The 17,916-nt window shown below is 44.2% G+C and overlaps 1 protein-coding gene across 1 annotated transcript in view; it reads left to right on the top strand.

The window, feature by feature from the left end:
* Positions 1 to 1,606: 1,606 nt before the first annotated feature.
* The window catches only part of FAM184B (family with sequence similarity 184 member B), a gene marked incomplete at its 5' end in the record, with an annotated part of 135,882 nt that continues 119,572 nt past the window's right edge, over positions 1,607 to 17,916 (top strand). The window contains one exon of the mRNA XM_079715192.1: positions 1,607 to 1,753. Coding sequence (XP_079571318.1) covers positions 1,607 to 1,753 — 147 coding nt within the window. The remainder of the gene's footprint in view (positions 1,754 to 17,916) is intronic.

The raw sequence follows: 17,916 nt of genomic DNA, 5'->3' as shown, positions 1-17,916 counted from the left end.
ATTCAGTTTTCTAATTGAATTGGGGGGGGGGGGTAGTTGTCCTGGAGAGGGAACCTAAGAGGATAAACTAGGAACCAAAACCCAGGTTGGCTATGCCTATGAAGTATAATGTATTGGGGTGAAAGTAAGGAATTTAGAATAGGAATATCTCTGTTTCAGACACAACTCTGCTACTTGTAATTGCCTTACTTGGTACAAGTTGTATTTCCTCATCTATAAAAATGGATATTGTTACCTGCAGTGTGGAGGGATGGGATCGTGGTTTCTGAGACCCCTTGAGGTTTGCTTGTTTTTTTTCAAGATTATTAAAACTTCTGATGTAAAGCAGTTTGTAAAATGAAATATATTAAGCATGCAAATTGCTTATTATTTTGATGCTGTTATTCACACTTTAGGAAATTCTGATCAGGATGTTGTCACTTTTCCCAAAGCCCACTGTTTGAAAACAGAAAAAAAAAAAAAAAAAAAAAAACAAAGAAATTTGGCCCGCTAACCCCTCCACTCACCAAACAAACGAAAAACACACAAGCTCGTAATCCAAAGACTTGACAGGATTCTGGCTCCGGGTGGCCGGTGGCCAGGCGTGTGGATGAGTCGCTTCACTTTCCCTGGGATCGGTTTGCTCAGACTTTCAGCTCCATTTATTACTCACCTACTCCTCCATTCCTCTTTGCTTCCTCCTTTCCCACACCTGCCACCATCCTTTCTACCCGTCTTTGACTTTTTCTCTGCTTTGTTACACTACACATTCCCTCACTACGTACTCTGCGCTTTTTCGTCCCAGATTTCGGTCACCAGATCCTCGGCAGCCCTTTTGGCTTCTTCCCTTTGGTAATCTCCGGCAATTCTCCCGCAATGTCCGGGGTCCTTCTTAAAATGGGGGAAGGGGGGCTCCCATCCTCAGCCCAGGCAGGGGCCCAAAACGTATGCCCGGGTCTCCGCACCTCCTTGCGTCCCCGCGACTCGCTTTCCCCTCCCCGCCCCTCTCTCGGCACCCCGCCCCCCCTCTCAGCCCTAAGCGCCCAGCTCCGAGGCTCCGGAGTCGCTGCCTGAGTGCACCCGTCAAGGTGCCCGGTCTCTCGCCATCCATTCGCCAGCAGCACGTCGCCAGGGTCCCTTCCCCACACCAAACGCCCCAGCTGTCCGAGGCTGAGGCCGGCTCTTCTTCCTCCTTGGCCTGGGATGCCCACCACGGGCGGGGTCCGTCGCCACTGAGTCCGGAGCCCGGCGCCACCCACGTGTCCCAGAGCGCCGCGCCTGGCCGGCGCAAACCTCTCCAAGGCCACTGGCTCCTCTTCGCTGAAGCTGATTGCAGGCGAAACCCGCACGGGCCCGGGAGCTGCGCGCGGGTCACGAGCGGCACGTGCGGGTCCTCGGCGCTTCGCCGCAGGGTGCGGGTGCCCGCAGAGCCAGCAAGAGAGCGAGGGCCGGAGGAAGAAGGGTGGGCGCGCGGGAGCCACGCGGTGGCGCGGGCGGGGGGACTGCAGTGCCACCTCTCCCGAGAAAGCCCACACACTCACACGCCCGCGCGCGCAAGCACCTGCACACCGTGGGCATCGAGAAGCCGAGCCATCGAGAGGCTTTGAGTGCCGGACGCGTTTCAGCGATGGCTTCTGCCCTCAACAGCAACATTCACGCTCCCGGGACTTGCCCGGGCTCCAAAGCCGATGTCGGAGGTGGCACCGGCTGGAGAATGGACTGTGATCCCGAGATGCACGTGAAAATGTGCAAGAAGATCGCCCAGCTCACCAAGGTAACGTGAGGCGCTGCAGGCCGGCCAGCTGCGCGTCCGGGGCGCCCCGGGCCGGGGAGGGAGTGCGGACGCGCCCGAGGGAGGCCCAGGCAGAATCCGAGCTGAAACTTTGCCTCGGAGGCCAACCCGGAAGGGAAGCGGTCCTAAATCTTGGTGACCTCCTGGAGGTACCATCCTAAAGCAGCTGAGAGAAAGGATCCTTGCCAGGGAAACTCCTACAACCTCCGCGCTGAGCAGGTGGTCTGTGCTCCCAGGGTGGGAATGTGAATCGAGTTGAATCAGTGCTGTGGGGTGTGTGTGTGTATGTGTGTGTGTGTGTGTGTGTGTTTCCTTGAGGGCTCTGCTCAAGTGATAGTGCCTGGAATGTTGTGATTTCATTCATTGCCGTACTTTACAGGCGGGGAGGAGGTCATGTGGGCTATTTAAACATTTGATTCAGCAGCTTGCGTGTCAACGTAGTAAACCTGGAAGGCAGCCCAGGGGACTCACTATCAAACTGGGTACAGAGCATAAATGGGGAAGTGAACGATTCACCATTTAATTACTGGATTACAAAGGACCTCGGGAGGTCAGCCCCCCCCCGCCCATCTCCCTACCTCACCCCAGAGTCCTGATTGAACCTCCAGGAACTGTAGTGTCTTCCTTATGAAGACCAGCAAGAAGATGGACACCCTGTCCTTTGTTAGCCCCCTGCAGCTTCCCAATTAGGAGCTCCTTGTGGTAGGTTCCCCTCCTGTGCCTGTTGTGTAGACGGAAAACAACATCCCTCTCTGTCTTTTATACAAGGTCCCGAGTGCCTGAATTTAGCTAGTTGCCTTGGGGTTTCCTTTCGATCTCATAATAATTACTCCTGATAACATGCCTGCTAGTGGAACGTCCGGTCCAGGTTCTGTGTATGGGACATACTCTCTTCCCCAACTATCTTCCTCTCACTTCCCACACCCACTTTTTTGTGGGATCACAGGCATTTTCCTCCCTGACTATTTTGCCAGAAGGAAGAGAGCACAGAGACCTAGAATTGGACACTAGCTGCCTTCTCCTATCCCTCCCATTAACTTCTCCACTTTTTTTTGCAAATGAGCCTGTATCCAAACAGTCATCTCTTTAGTCAAGGATGGAAAGGGGGGAATGGAGATACTCCTTGGAGGCCTCGGCATGTGCTGCTTGGCACCACTGATCTAATCTGGAGTCATCCAAATAGTGACATCGACCCAAAAAGGTATTGATTTGAGACGCTGGGCACAGTATAAGGCATCTTCATCTTCAAAGAACCTAAAATATATTTGGAGAAACAAGGTTGGAGAGAAACCTAAAAGACACTGCTCTATAATCACTAAATTGGATGTTTCAAGTTGTGAGTGCTATAGAAGTAGAAACAAAGGATAAGTCATTATGGGTAAGAACATTTAGGAGAGACTTTATGGAAGAGATGAACCCTGAACTCAGTTTGAACTTATGGAGTGCCTACTGTGTGCCAGGCGCTGTGCTCAATATCGATGGCATAAAACTGAGTAAGATAGAAACCCTGCCCTTGTGATGAGACAAATGCATAAACAGATCATTTCAATATAATGTGGTAATGGTAGTCATTCCGCCCATTAATATTGATATTTTGGCACAATTACTATGTGCCAAGCCCTGAAGGATACGGCAGTGAAGAAAGCAGCCATGGGCCTCCCTGGTGGCGCAGTGGTTGAGAGTCCGCCTGCCGATGCAGGGGATACGGGTTCGTGCCCCGGTCTGGGAGGATCCCATATGCCGCGGAGCGGCTGGGCCCGTGAGCCATGGCTGCTGAGCCTGCGCATCCGGAGCCTGTGCTCCGCAACGGGAGAGGCCACAACAGTGAGAGGCCCGCGTACCACAAAAAAAAAAAAAAAAAAAAGAAAACAGCCATGATCCCTAGTGCATAGTAGGCAGTGTTTCTCAAAGTATATTCTGAATTAGAAATCACAGTTGATTCTTATTATGTAGGGCTCCTCTTTACCATTTTTCATGCTAATTGTTTAAATTAGACATTTTTAATATTGATATTGATATGCCACCTTTCTTTTGGCTACCTTTTGTATGTGATATTTTCCATCTCTTTATATTTAATCTTTCTGTAAGTTTTATTTTAGTTGTATCTCTGATAGGTGAATTTAATCCATGTGCGTTTACTGTGATAACTAACATATTGGGACTTATTCTTCCATCATATTTTGTGTTTTTCATTTACCATCCTGGATTAGTTAAATGATCTATATTCCCTCATTTTCCACTGCTGGTTTGAGGGCTTCTGGCGTTATTCCTATTCTTCTCAGCCTTGTCTTTTATTTTTCCACATACTTTTTTTTTGCGTTACGTGGGCCTCTCACTGCTGTGGCCTCTCCCGTTGCAGAGCACAGGCTCCGGACATTCAGGCTCAGCGGCCATGGCTTACGGGCCCAGCCGCTCTGCGGCATGTGGGATCTTCCCGGACCGGGGCACGAACCCGTGTCCCCTGCATCGGCAGGCGGACTCTCAACCACTGCGCCACCAGGGAAGCCCCTCCACATACATATTTAACTATAGTTTTTCTAACAAAGTTATCACATAATTCTTTCTCCCTACAAAAGAGCTTTGCATACTTTACCCATTTAACAGCCCTCCCCTTTCCCATCTTGTCATTGTTGTCTAGAGTTTTTTACCTTTTAAAATTTACAATCATTTTTATACTTGAGTTTATTAAATTTACTGACATTTCACCAATTCTTCTACTCCCTATTTTTTTCTTGAATCCACAGCCTTCTCTTTCAGTTCACTTTTCTTCTAGCTGAAGTTCATCATTTAATAGTTCTTTCCGTAAGGGTCTTGGTGGGATAAGAAATTCTTTGTATATTTGAAAATGTCTGTATTTTGCCCTCACTGTTGGAGCGTCGTTTACTTGGGTATAAAATTCTAGTGATGGGACTTCCGTGGTGGTGCAGTGGTTAAGAATCCGCCTGCCAATGCAGGGGACATGGGGTCGATCCCTGGTCCAGGAAGATCCCCCCACATGCTGTGGAGCAACTAAGTCCGTGTGCCTCAACTACTGAACCTGTGCTCTAGAGACTGCGCATGCCACAACTACTGAAGCCCGCACACCTAGAGCCCGTGCTCTGCAAGAGAAGCCACCACAGTGAAAAGCACATGCACCCCAATGAAGAGTAGCCCCTGCTTGCTGCAACTAGAGAAAGCCCACGCACAGCAATGAAGACCCAACACACCCAAAAATAAGTAGATAAAATAAATAAATTTTAAAAAATTTCTAGTGAACAGCTATTTTCCCATAGCACAGTGTTGCTAGTGTTCTATTGTCTGCAGATACTAATTACTGCTGGTAAAAATCCTACTGCCAATCAAATTTTCATTCCTTTGTAGATAATCTGCCTTTTCTATTGGTAGCATTTGTGTATGTGTATTTTGACGTTTAGCAGTTTCATTAGAACTCTCTAGTTGGTAGTGAATGTACTTTCTATTGAAGACTTAGGTGCTCTCTTTAATTCTGGAAAATTATCAATGATTTTGTGTTCAGATATTGTTTCTCTGTCATTGCTTCCATTCAGTTTTCTGCAACTGCCATTAGGTGAGTTAAGGTAGCCTCTCCATCCATATCCTAAAATGTTATTAAAAATCTTTTTGTGTCTATTGTATCCTGGTGAATTCCTTAATCCTGTCTTCCTCTTTCCCAATCCTCTAAATAATATGTCCAATCCAGAGTTTTTCCCATCTATTAAGTTTTATTTATTTTTTAAATTTATTTATTTATTTATTTTTGTCTGCGTTGGGTCTTCGTTGCTGCATGCGGGCTTTCTCTAGTTCTGGAGAACTGGGGCTACTCTCTGTTGTGGTGTGCAAGCTTCTCATTGTGGTGGCTTCTCTTGTTGCAGAGCACAGGCTCTAGGCGAATGGCCTTCAGTAGTTGTGGCATGCAGGCTCAGTAGTTGTGGCTCGTGGGCTCTAGAGCACAGGCTCAGTAGTTGTGGCGCACGGGCTTAATTGCTCTGAGGCATGTGGGATCTTCCTGGACCAGGGATCAAACCTTTGTCCCCTGCATTGGCAGGCAGATTCTTAACCACTGTGCCACCAGGGAAGCCCCATCTATTAAGTTTTAGAATTACATTGTTCATTTCTAAGATTGCTGTTCTTACTTCCTTTCTGTCTGATTTTGATAACTTCTTAATTTTTATAGCTTTATTGAAGTATAATTTACATACCATAAAATTCATCTAAACATACAATTCACCATCTTTTAGTAAATTTACAGAGTTGTTGTGCCATAACCATAATCCAGTTTTAGGACATTTCTATCACCATCCTTTCTATCCATTTGTAGTCAGTCCCTGTTCCTACCCCAATGCCAGGCAACCACTGATCTACTTTCTGTCTTCATAAATTTATCCTTTCCAGATATTTCATATCAGTGAAACAATACAACATGTATTTCCATCTGGCTTTTTTCACTTAGTTGCTAAATCTCAGCATCATGTTTTTGAGGTTCATCAATTGTTGTAGCATATGTCATTCATTCATTCTCTTTTATTACTCAGTAGTATCCCATTGTATGGATACACCATTTTCTGATGATCATAGTCACCAGTTAATAGGCATTTGGATTGTTTCCACTCTGGGACTATTATGAATAACGCTGCTACAAATATTACATTCCTGCACACACATTTTTGTTACTTTTGTGTAAATACCTAGGAATGGGATTGTTGGGTTGTATAATAAATTTATGTTTGACTTTCTAAGAAACTGCCAAATGACTTTCTGAAGTGACTGTGCCATCTTACATTTTCCAGCCTACTTTTCCAGGAGGATCAAGTACCAGCCCAGGCACCCAGTTTTCAAATACAGTGAAGTGCACTTCTCCCTTTCCTCCTCTGTGCACTCACTTCCCTCTGATATTTCCTCTCCTGAAATGACTTCATCTCTATAAGTTGAATCCTACTTATCTTTTTTCTTTTTTTTTTTTTGCGTTACGCGGGCCTCTCACTGTTGTGGCCTCTCCGTTGCGGAGCACAGGCTCCGTGGCCACGGCTCACGGGCCCAGCCGCTCCGCGGCATGTGGGATCTTCCCGGACTGGGGCACGAACCCGTGTCCCCTGCATCGGCAGGCAGACTCTCAACCACCACGCCACCAGGGAAGCCCCCCCTACTTATCTTTTAAGTCTCACTTTCCCCAAGAAAAATCTTTGAAAAAAATCTCACTTTTGTAATTAATCATGTATTCATTAATCACTAATTTTATATTTGTTATTTCTTCTTATTAATCTGTTTTTCCAGAAGTTTGTACAATGTCTGGCACATAGTAGACCCTCAGTAAGCTTGTTAAATTTAAAGTTTCTGCCTATGGATTTGGTTAATATTTCTTTCATCATGCTTATCCATATGATATTATAGTTGATTTGTATATAGTATGTCCCTTAAGATAATAATCTCCTTAATTTATTCACAATCCTTTGCACCTGGTAAACACTCATTATGTGGGTTTTTTGGGTTTTGTTTTTTTTTTTAATTTTTGGCTGTGTTGGGTCTTCGTTGCTGCGCACGGGCTTTCTCTAGTTGCAATGAGTGGGGACTACTCTTTGTTGTGGTGCACGGGCTTCTCATTGCTGTGGCTTCTCTTGTTGCAGAGCATGGGTTCTAGGCACGTGGGCTCAGCAGTCGTGGCTCGTGGACTCTAGAGCGCAGGCTCAGTAGCTGTAGCGCACAGGTTTAGTTGCTCTGCGCCACGTGGGATCTTCCCAGACCAGGGCTCGAGCCCGTGTCCCCTGCATTGGCAGGCAGATTCTCAACCACTGTGCCACCAGGGATGCCCTCATTATGTGTTAGTGTAGCAAATAAATATTCATTTACACGGTGGTCCAAAGTCCAGGATGCACATTAAAATTACCTGGAGAACTTTTAAAAACACACCAGTGAGACGATAACTAAATGCAATGCCTGATCCTAGAATGGATTGTATCCTGGAGGTAAAAATACTACAAGGAGATGGTTGGGTCAGTTGACAAATTGAATACGATGATAGAGAAAATTAAAGTATTTGTATCAACGTTAAAGTTCCTGGCGTTGACAAGTATACCATGGTTATGCAAGAAAAATATCCTGTTCTAAGAAAATGCACCTTGAACTATGTCTTATTTTTAAGGAGGTGAGTGTAATGTCTTACTCTCAAAGAATTTTATTTTATAAATAAAATAGAGAAAATAAAAATAGAGAGCAAATGATAAAACAAATGGGACAGAATGTTAAGAATAGGTGAATTGGGCTTCCCTGGTGGCGCAGTGGTTGAGAGTCCGCCTGCCGATGCAGGGGACACGGGTTCGTGCCCCGGTTTGGGAAGATCCCACATGCTGCGGAGCGGCTGGGCCTGTGAGCCATGGCTGCTGAGCTTGCGCGTCCGGAGCCTATGCTCTGCAACGGGAGAGGCCACGACAGTGAGAGGCCCGCGTACCACAAAAAAAAAAAAAAAAAAAAAAAAAAGAATAGGTGAATCTAGGTAAATGGTATGTGATATTCTTTGTACTATTCTTTTTCTGGCAGTTTTTTCCTAAGTTTGAAATTATTTCTAAATAAAAGTTAAAAACAAACAAAAGGAATACAAGGCCCCAGGCTCCATCTCAGAAGGAGAGGAGAGAGAGGTGACAGGCACTGCTAATTTCTAAAGCCCCTTAAGACCTCTAATGTTCACACAGTGTTGAGAACTACCAGTTTAGAACAACTAAAGGTTTAAACAGTAGAGTGGGCACAGAGGAGTTAATTGGGAGAACAGGAGGTTCCAAATCCATTTCCCCTTAAAGTCTGTGAGATGCTTTGGTCTTGAAAGCATCAGGCATGTTTGCCCAGCCCTGTCCCTGGGCCAGTTCAGCCAGTCCCTGCGTTTGCACCTGCCCAGAAATCTCCAGCTGATTTTTCCTTTTGTAGGTCTCTCCACTTCCTCATACCCAGAAACGTTAGCATCCCTCATACCCAGAGATTCCCCAATTCCCATTTTCGGGGTGGGATGGAGTGTCTTGCTCCCCAAATACAAGTTTAGCGAAGACCCTTTTATATTAGAACATGAAAATGAGTGGGAAAGCACATGTTCCCTCTCCATAAAGCCTCCCTTGAACTGAAGGCTGACTCTTGGGAGCCCAGCCCACAAGCATGACTCCATATACCCATGGGACAACTTCTCATCTGGAGCAGTTAGAGGAAAAGTACCCAGGAGGCAATGACAGTCCTCTTAGTGACAGAAGTAAGATAGCCCCGACAGACCCTCTCTGTCACCCTTCCTAAATGATGTCTGCCAGGATCTCGGAAGACCCTATCAGGGCTGCGGTGGAATCAAATGCCTGCAACTTCTGCACATTAGTAATGCCTTATGATTCCCTAGTATTTGTGTTCTTTGCAAAGCCTTTGACCTACTTACTCATACTCTGTGTGCACAGCAGTTCTGCATGGCAAGGAGACAAGCACCATCTCTAATTGAGAGAATTAATATCTGAGACCCAAGAAAGGGCCAGTATTCTTGCCTGATGTCACATTAGGATGTAGTAACAGAACCAGGGCATCCAGAACCCAGTGTTAGGTGTGTGTGTGAGGGTGATGCTTCTTCCCTGGTCATCCTTGAGTTTCCGTAACCTCTCTCAATCATCTTTAGTGCTCTTTCCCAGGTGAGGGGAAATGTAGATCTAATCAGTGAGGCTGAGGGCCGGAGCTGGGTCTGCAGAGCTCTCTCCTTTTTCTCCCTTGTTTCTCATGGAGTGATCTGCCCATAGAAGCACACATTCTGCTCTGTCAGCCGTGCCGTCGATTTTACAGGGGTAGGTGCGGTTCTGGGAGGAAGAAATGCCCTGGCCCAGTATTGTGACTAGGTGGGTAAATATCAGGAATGCAGCCTGCCCGTGGGTATGTCACATTCTTTAATATTATTTCAGTAATGTGTTATTTTGGTCTCAAAACAGCCTCACGCCTTGGTCTTGTATTTCAATTAGTTCGTTGGAGAAGAAGGATTTTGTTTATTGGGCTTTCCTGAAGACCCACCAGACAGATCTTAGGATGAATTCCGTTTTGAGGAATTTGGTAAAGTGTTATAGTAAAAATGAATTCTGTCATTGGGAGGGCATCCTCACCTGAGAGCAGGGGACCTTTGAGTTGCAGTGTAGTACTTATTTGTAGATCCTTCCTTCCTTCCTTCCGTGGGAGGTTCTGGCGGTCAGAGTCACCACTCCCAGCACAGTAGCACAATCAGACCAAGCGAACTGTGTCTCCCCACGTTCCAGAGCCTTACTGAGGTCTATGGAGACACATTAGTGGGGACAGTCATATTGGATGTTGAGGGGAGATAGTGGATTGTTTAGGGATGGGGTAGGGGGAATGCTGTTATGGAGAATAGACCCTGAGTATAAAATCAGAAATATTAAGGAAAAGAATTATAATTTCTACTCCAGGTTATCTTTTAAATGAATTTAAACTTGATTTATCTCTAGAGGGGTGCTTCTTACTCTTATTTATACTAATAAATATAAAAGAAAATTAAATGTGAATAAAAATGAGGTCACCTGGAGAGCTAACAATTTGGGGGTTACTCTTGGAACGCTCTTACTCCTCATCCCTGGATGGCTGGTATCAGCTAAAATGCTGTCTCTTCAGAGAGACTTTTCTGACTTTCCAATCCAAAGGGGCCAACCTGCTTTGTCTGTAATTGAGAAAAATAGTCCTTTCTTCCTTGGTGATTTGTTGTGAGGGTTCACTAACTTAAGGAATGTAAATGGAGCATCTCACCCGGCAGAGAGACTATTGTAAGCCTGATAGATGTTGGTTTCCCTTCCCTTGCTGAGCTAGTAGAATTGCAGAGGGACAGAACCACTGCCCAGTTGTCAAAACCGGCAACTAGGAACAAAGCCAGGCCTTCTCTGGACTGAGAGGCCAGGGCAGTGTCCCAGGCAGTAGGAGTGATGCTTACTGCCACACGAGTCCTCAGCAGCAGGCTGCCACTTGAGCCCTGTGTTTTTACGGCTTGAAGTTGTGGAAGTTTTATTGCACCCACTGACTCCCTTAGTTTCTCTGAAAATACCCTCCTGCCTGCAGGAGCTTGTGTAGGGACAGATGTTTAAACAGTTCCATACCCGTTTGCTTTAGGATTCTAGATTTGAAAACTGCAGATCTGTTTTAACAGGCCCTCTCTGTTGGAATCTTTTAATTTAACAAAGTGACGCATAGGGTGTACAGACAGCTATCTCACAGAAATCTTTTTGCCATAAAACAGGATGAAGTACACCTTCTTAAGGTGGGCATCTTTGAACCCTACTAAGATGCCTCTACTTTTGCGTAACCATTCTGATCTCTGCACTTCCCCCCGGCCTTGCTCCAGTCCTTTCTCCACACAGCAGCCAGAGTGATAATGAAATTGAATCATGCCCTCCTACACTGCTGTAGAATGTTGCAGCTGCTTTGGAAAACAGTCTGGCGATTCCTCAAGTAATTAACAGAGAGTTATCATATGAGCCAGAAATTCCATGCCTAGGTATAAACCCAAGAGAAATTAACTTGTACACAGTATTCAGAGCAACAATATTCATAGTAGCCAAAAAAAAACGGAAATAAATGAAATGTCCATCAACCGAAGACTGGATAAATAAAATATGGTAGAAAGTACAATGGGGGTAGTGACTGAGGGATGCAAGGTTTCTCTTTGAGTCATGAGAATATTCTTCAGTTGACTCTAGTGATAGTTACACAACTCTGTGTATATACTGAAAGCCATTGAATTGTACAGTTTAAATGGGTGAATTGTATGGTCTCAAGAGTTATATCTCAGTTAAGCTGTTAACATTAAAAGAAACGAAAACAAACTGAATTTTCTCCTATTTGAATCCAGTTCTGAAGCAAGTCCTGATGATGTTACCCCATAAATGCAATGAGTCAGTCCACCTCCCTTCTGCATTTCTGCCTCCACCCTAGTCCAAGCCACCTTCCCCTCTGGCCCCCAGCCCCTGCTGCGGCCTCCTCATGGCCTACCCTTGCCCCTGCTCACAGCAGCAAGAATTATCTTATACAGTATAAACCAGAGCATGCCATTCTTCCGTTTAGAACCCACAAATGGCTTCTCATTTCACTTGGAATAAAATTGGTTCACCTAAAATAAATTCTTTAATATGGTCACTTGAGGTGGCTGCTGTCTACTTCTCAGCGTCATCTCCTTGGCCACACTGGCCTTCTTTCAGGCTTTCAGATGTGCCAGGCTGGTGCCACCTGGAGCCTTTGTCCTCGTGGTCTCTCCAGCCTGCTCCTGGCTTGGTTCAGATGTCTCTTCAGGGAGGGACTCCTTGCTCACCTAGACCATGAGATTTCCTCAGCTGCATCTACTGTTTCTATTTTTTTTCCTCTATCTGTTAATCTATTTATGGCCTTCTTTTCCCCACTAGGGAAGTTCCTTGGGGACAGAAATTTCTGTCTGCTCTGTTCTCTCCTATACCCCCTGGTGCCAAGAACAGTGCCTGGTTAGTAATTGGTGCCCAGCAATTGTTCGTTGATGGACTAAATGAACAAAATGCTTCCTGGACCTCCCACAGCTCCTAGGATAAAATAGCACATTTCAAACACAGCCTAGGTACAGTCGTCTTATGGGAGAGTGGGAAGGCTCCTTTCTCAAGGCCAGAACTCAGGAGGTGCTAGCATCTAATTTCTAGTTTTCTGAGCACAATGGAGAACTGGCATAACTGACAAATAAGTGGACATCCCCCATGCCCTCCCAGGCCAACATCTGACTTAGTCACTCCCAGCACCTGACCACAGACACAGGGTTGGACCAAACTTGGTGCCTCCATGTGGTCAGATCCACATTCCTTCAGAACACTAGAATTACGAGGTAAAATAAAAACAACGGTGACCAATCATACACAGAAATCACAACCATTTTAGAAAAATCAAGAATACGGAGAAGCAAAAAGAAAAAGATTTTAAAGTATCCCCAAACCCATAATAACTACAGTGATACAATAACTAATACCATTTTTTGCAGAGCCTACTATCTGATTTCTCATACAAATATAGACTTGTAATTTTTTTTTTTTTTTTTTTTTTTTTTGTGGTACGTGGGCCTCTCACTGTTGCGGCCTCTCCCGTTGCGGAGCACAGGCTCCGGACGTGCAGACTCAGTGGCCACGGTTCACGGGCCCAGCCGCTCCGCGGCATGTGGGATCCTCCCGGACCAGGGCACGAACCCGTGTCCCCTGCATCGGCAGGCGGACTCTCAACCACTGCGCCACCAGGGAAGCCCCTAGACATGTAATTTTTAAAAAGAGAGTTATATCACACATAACTATTGTGTTACCTGGGGTTTTTCCCCTTCACAGTAAATCTAGAAACCTTCAACACAATTTTTAATGGTTGTATCAATAGTCCATTGCATAAATGTTGCATAATTTAACTTCTTTCATTTATGACACACTTACTGAGTGCCTTTTATGTGCCAGGTAAAATCCCTTATCTCATGGACCTTTCAGAGAGAAGTAGAAAGAAGCTCTCAAATACAATAGAAGCCCTCCTATTCAATGTCATGTGAACATTTTGAATAATTGAAAATGAAGACTATAAAAGAAAAAAACCTAACATACATAACTTTTTTAACTTAAAACAGGTGTCAGCACTGAGTTCCAGTGGGCAGGTGCAAACAGTTGTTAATTAAGGAAGAGAGGGGATGCAAGACAAGGGAGGAACAGTCAAGAGAAACAATAGTACAGCCTTGGGGCAGGGTCCTGGTTCCCATCAAGGGGTACACACAGCAATATCTTTGAGCTGTTTTGCAGAAACTAAAACCTCCACAAGGTGGGAGAAGTTAACTGTGTGCTGCCCACAAGCAAGTAGACCCAAGACTTTTTGGAACCAGAAGGTTGATGATATTGACTCCCACTTACCTCACCACCAACCAATCAGAAGAATGTCCACCAGCTGATCATGCCCTCTGAACCATTACTATAAAACTTCTCACTGTACCCTACAAGTTGGGACACACAGTTCTGAGGGCATTAGCCTGCTGTGGCCCCTTTTGCCTGGCAAAACAATGAAACTATTATTTCTACTTCACCCAAAATAAAAAAAAAAAAAAGGGTCAGCAAACCCTGTCCCAGGCCAAATCAGTCCGCTGCCCATTTTTATATGGCTTGTGAGTCAAGGATGGTTTTTACATTTTGAAAAAAAATACAAAATAAGAAAAATATTTGGTGACACATGAAAAGTACATGAAATTCAAATTTAGTGTCAAAATAAAGTTTTATTGGGACACAGCCATGCACGTTCACTTAGAGATTGTCTCGGGTAGCTTTTGTGCTAAAATGGCAGATTTGAATCATTGTGACAGAGACTGACTAAAGCCTAAAATAATTACTGCCTGGCGCTTTACAGAAAAAAAGTGTGAGGATCTCTAATTAAAACAAGTGGGTGAACATTCATTCACTAATCATTTCATGTGAGGCTCAGTTTCAATTCTTTGGGACGGCCTGCTGATTGACATTTACCTTATTTGTCTTGTATAAATTACAGCTATAGTTAGTGACCTTTTAACTTATTATCCAAACTGAGACACTTCTGAGAATGAAAGGGGGCACTAAACCAGAAAGTGCACTGAAACAACAGGTGTAAACAGGGACTGTCCTGGCCTGACCGGATGTAAGGTCACCCTGCCCATAATGCACATGTACCTTTTACCACTTGGGCGTCTTTAAAGTGGAGAATGAGAATCTAAAATACGCGTGGAACAATCTGAGTTCAGAATCCTTCTAAACCTTTAAAACTTTCACTTCTCTGTCACAGCTAATTGAATACCACGTTTTTTCTTTTTTTCTCTAGCAACTTGCCTTTATTGAGTCTTTTCAAAGCATTCAGTCCAGTTTTCACTGGAACAACAACGTACTCTTTACATTCATATATAACTGACCTAGTGTAGTGTTAAATCACATAATTATAATAGAAAATAAACTGGCACAGACAAGTGACAATTAGTGTGAGAAGTGTGGTGGCTTTCCAGAGGAAGGATGAAGCGTATTAAGTTATCACGTGTTTGCTGAATGGAGACTGGTTAAAAGAGCTTCTACTGTTTTTATACAAAAATAAATACAATTTTGATATGCTACCAAGTAGGAAGTACGAAAACATTGAACAACCTGAGGGATCAGGAAAGGTTCCCTGAGATACGTAGGGACTATTATTGGTAGACTTTTGGTTGATTCCAGTTTCTCATTGTTATAATCAGTACTGTGATGGACATTCTTGAGACTCTATCCCTGCATTCTTGCTAGATTATTTCTTTGAGACAGATTTCCATGAGCAAAACTCACCTTTGTTACAGGTAGATTCCCATAAAGAATATCAGGAAAATTGGAAGAAAGCGACCTGGAAAATATTTATCTATTAGTTAAAAACAAATCTAATAGGGAGTTCCCTGGTGGTCTAGTGGTTAGGATTCGGCACTTTCACTGCCGTGGCCTGGGTTCAATCCCTGGTAGGGGAAATGAGATCCCACAAGCTGTGTGGCACGGACCAAAAAAAAAAAAAAAAATCTAGGGCTTCTCTGGTGGCGCAGTGGTTGAGAGTCCGCCTGCCGAGGCAGGGGACGCGGGTTCGTGCCTGGGTCCGGGAAGGTCCCACATGCCGCAGAGCGGCTGGGCCCGTGAGCCATGGCCGCTGAGCCTGCACGTCCGGAGCCTGTGCTCCGCAGCGGGAGAGGCCACAACAGTGAGAGGTCCGTGTACCGCAAAAAAAAAAAAAAAAAAATCTAATAGACAAAGATGTACGGAGACCCTTACTTGTTAACTACAAAACTTGCCATTTTAAAAGGCACTTACTACAACTCTCTTCTCCTATAATCCGAACACTGGAACAGTTCCGTGGGAGCAATACTCATAGTTACAGAGACAATGGTGTAATTACTTTCAAACTATAGTGGCATAGTAACAGGCCCAGGCTGTCAGCTCACATTATGACTGTTTAATTGACCTATTTGAAGTTACTCACTATATTCTGAGCCTCCAGGGTAAAAGGATACACCTGGAAAATGCTCCCAGGTTGCTCAAGGCATTAGAGAAACAAGCAGCTCTCTCACGGCTCAGGGGCCCAGCAGAACCAATAAACACACCAGCAATTCTCCCTGATCTGTCCCTGATCTCACGAGGAAGCCTTTCTCTGAGCTGTGGAACCTTCAGAATATGAAACAAAGAACTGCTTGTGAATCTTTGATGTTATCATCAGGAATAATGTTGTTCCCAGCCTGCTAAGGCAGAAAAATTTTCCTGAAAAGATATGCCCCTGCCTGCTGAATCCTGACCAGCTAGCATATAGCTTTACCCCTTGAACTTCAGGCTCTTGTTTTGTTAAAATGCAAACCCAAGAGATCATTCAGTCTTTTACAGCTTTGTGCTAATTGTGTACTTGGCACTTGCTGTCTTCTCTTGATAGTAGCCGTGGTAGACCAAAAAATAGCCCTGCAATAGATATCATCCCTGGAACCTGTGAATGCTACTTTATTTGGGAAAAGGATCTCTGAAGATTAAGCATGTTGAGATAAGATCGTCTTGTATTATCTGGGTGGGCCCTAAATCCAATGACAAGTGTCCTTTGAAGAGAAAGGCAGAGGGAGGTTTGATACAGAAGAGAAGACACAGAAGAGGTGAAAGCCACGTGAAAATGGAGGTAAGGGTTGGAGTTATGCAGCCACAGGCCAAGGAACACCTGGAGCCACCAAAAGCTGGAAGTGGCAGGAGGGAGTGTGGCCTGCATTCACCTTGATTTTGAACTTCTGACCTTCAGGACTGTGATAGAATGAAGCTCTGTTTAAGAAAAATAAATAGGTTTCAGGTGTACAGCATTATAATTCAACATCTGTGTACACTACCAAGTGATCACACCACAAGTGTAGTTGCCATCCATCATCATAGAGTTGACTCCCTTCACCCTTTCACCTGCCCCCAACCCTCTTCCCCCTGGTAACCACTAATCTGTTTTCTGTGCCTATGAGTTTGCTTTTGTTTTATTTTGTTTGTTTTTTTTTTTTAGATTCCACATGTGAGTGAAATCATACATTTTTTTTTCTCCATCTAACTTATTTCACTTAACATAATACCTTCAAGGTCCATCCATGTTATCCCAAGTGGCAGGATTTCATTCTTTATTATGGCTGATTAGTATTCCACTGTGTGTGTGTGTGTGTGTGTGTATGTGTGTGTGTGTGTATCCATCTTCTTTATCCATTCATTCATTTATGGACACTTAGGTTGTTTCTATATCTTGGCTATTGTAAACAATGCTGCAGTGAACATTGGGGTGCATATATCTTCTCAGATTAATATTTTCATGTTCTTCAGGTAAATACCCAGAAGTGGAATAGCTGGGTCATATGGTAGTTCTGTTCTTAATTTTTTGAGGAATCTCATACTGTTTTCCACAGTGGCTGCACCAGTTTACAGTCCCACCAACAGTGGGTTCCCTTTTCTCCATATCCTCACCAATATTTATTTCTTGTCTATTCAATAATAGCCATTCTAACAGGCGTGAGATGATATCTCATTGTGATTTTGATTTGCATTTCCCTAGTAATTAGTGATGTTGAACATCTTTCCATGTGCCTGTTGGCTACCTGTATGTCTTCTTTGGAAAAATGTCTATTCAGAGCCTCTGCTCATTTTTAAAACCAGGTTGTTTTGTTGTTGTTGAGTTGTATGAGTTCTTTATGTATTTTGGATATTAATCCTGTATCAGATATATGATTTGCAATTATCTTCTCCCATTCAGTAGGTTGCCTTTTCATTTTGATGTTGGTTTCCTTTGCTGTGCAGAAGCTCTTTAGTTTGATGTAGTTCCATTTGCTTATTTTTGCTTTTGTTTCCCTTGCCTTTAAAGTTACATCCACAAAAACATTGCTAAGGTCCATGTTAATGAGATTATCACCTATGTTTTCTTCTAGGAATTTTATGGTTTCAGGTCTTACATTCAAGGCTTTAATCTATTTTGACTTAATTTTTGTGTATGGTGTAAGATAGTATCTAGTTTCATTCTTTTGCATGTGGCTGCCCAGTTTCCCCAACACCATTTATTGAAGAGACTGTCCTTTCTCAACTATGTGTTCTTTGCTCCTTTGTTGTAAATTAATTGTCTATATATGTGTGGATTTATTTATGGGCTCT

The sequence above is a fragment of the Hyperoodon ampullatus genome (genome assembly GCF_949752795.1).
Source record: "Hyperoodon ampullatus genome assembly, chromosome: 1".
NCBI lineage: Eukaryota > Metazoa > Chordata > Mammalia > Artiodactyla > Ziphiidae > Hyperoodon > Hyperoodon ampullatus.
Note: the sequence above shows the minus strand (reverse complement) of the source record. Positions and strands in the feature narration are given on the sequence as shown.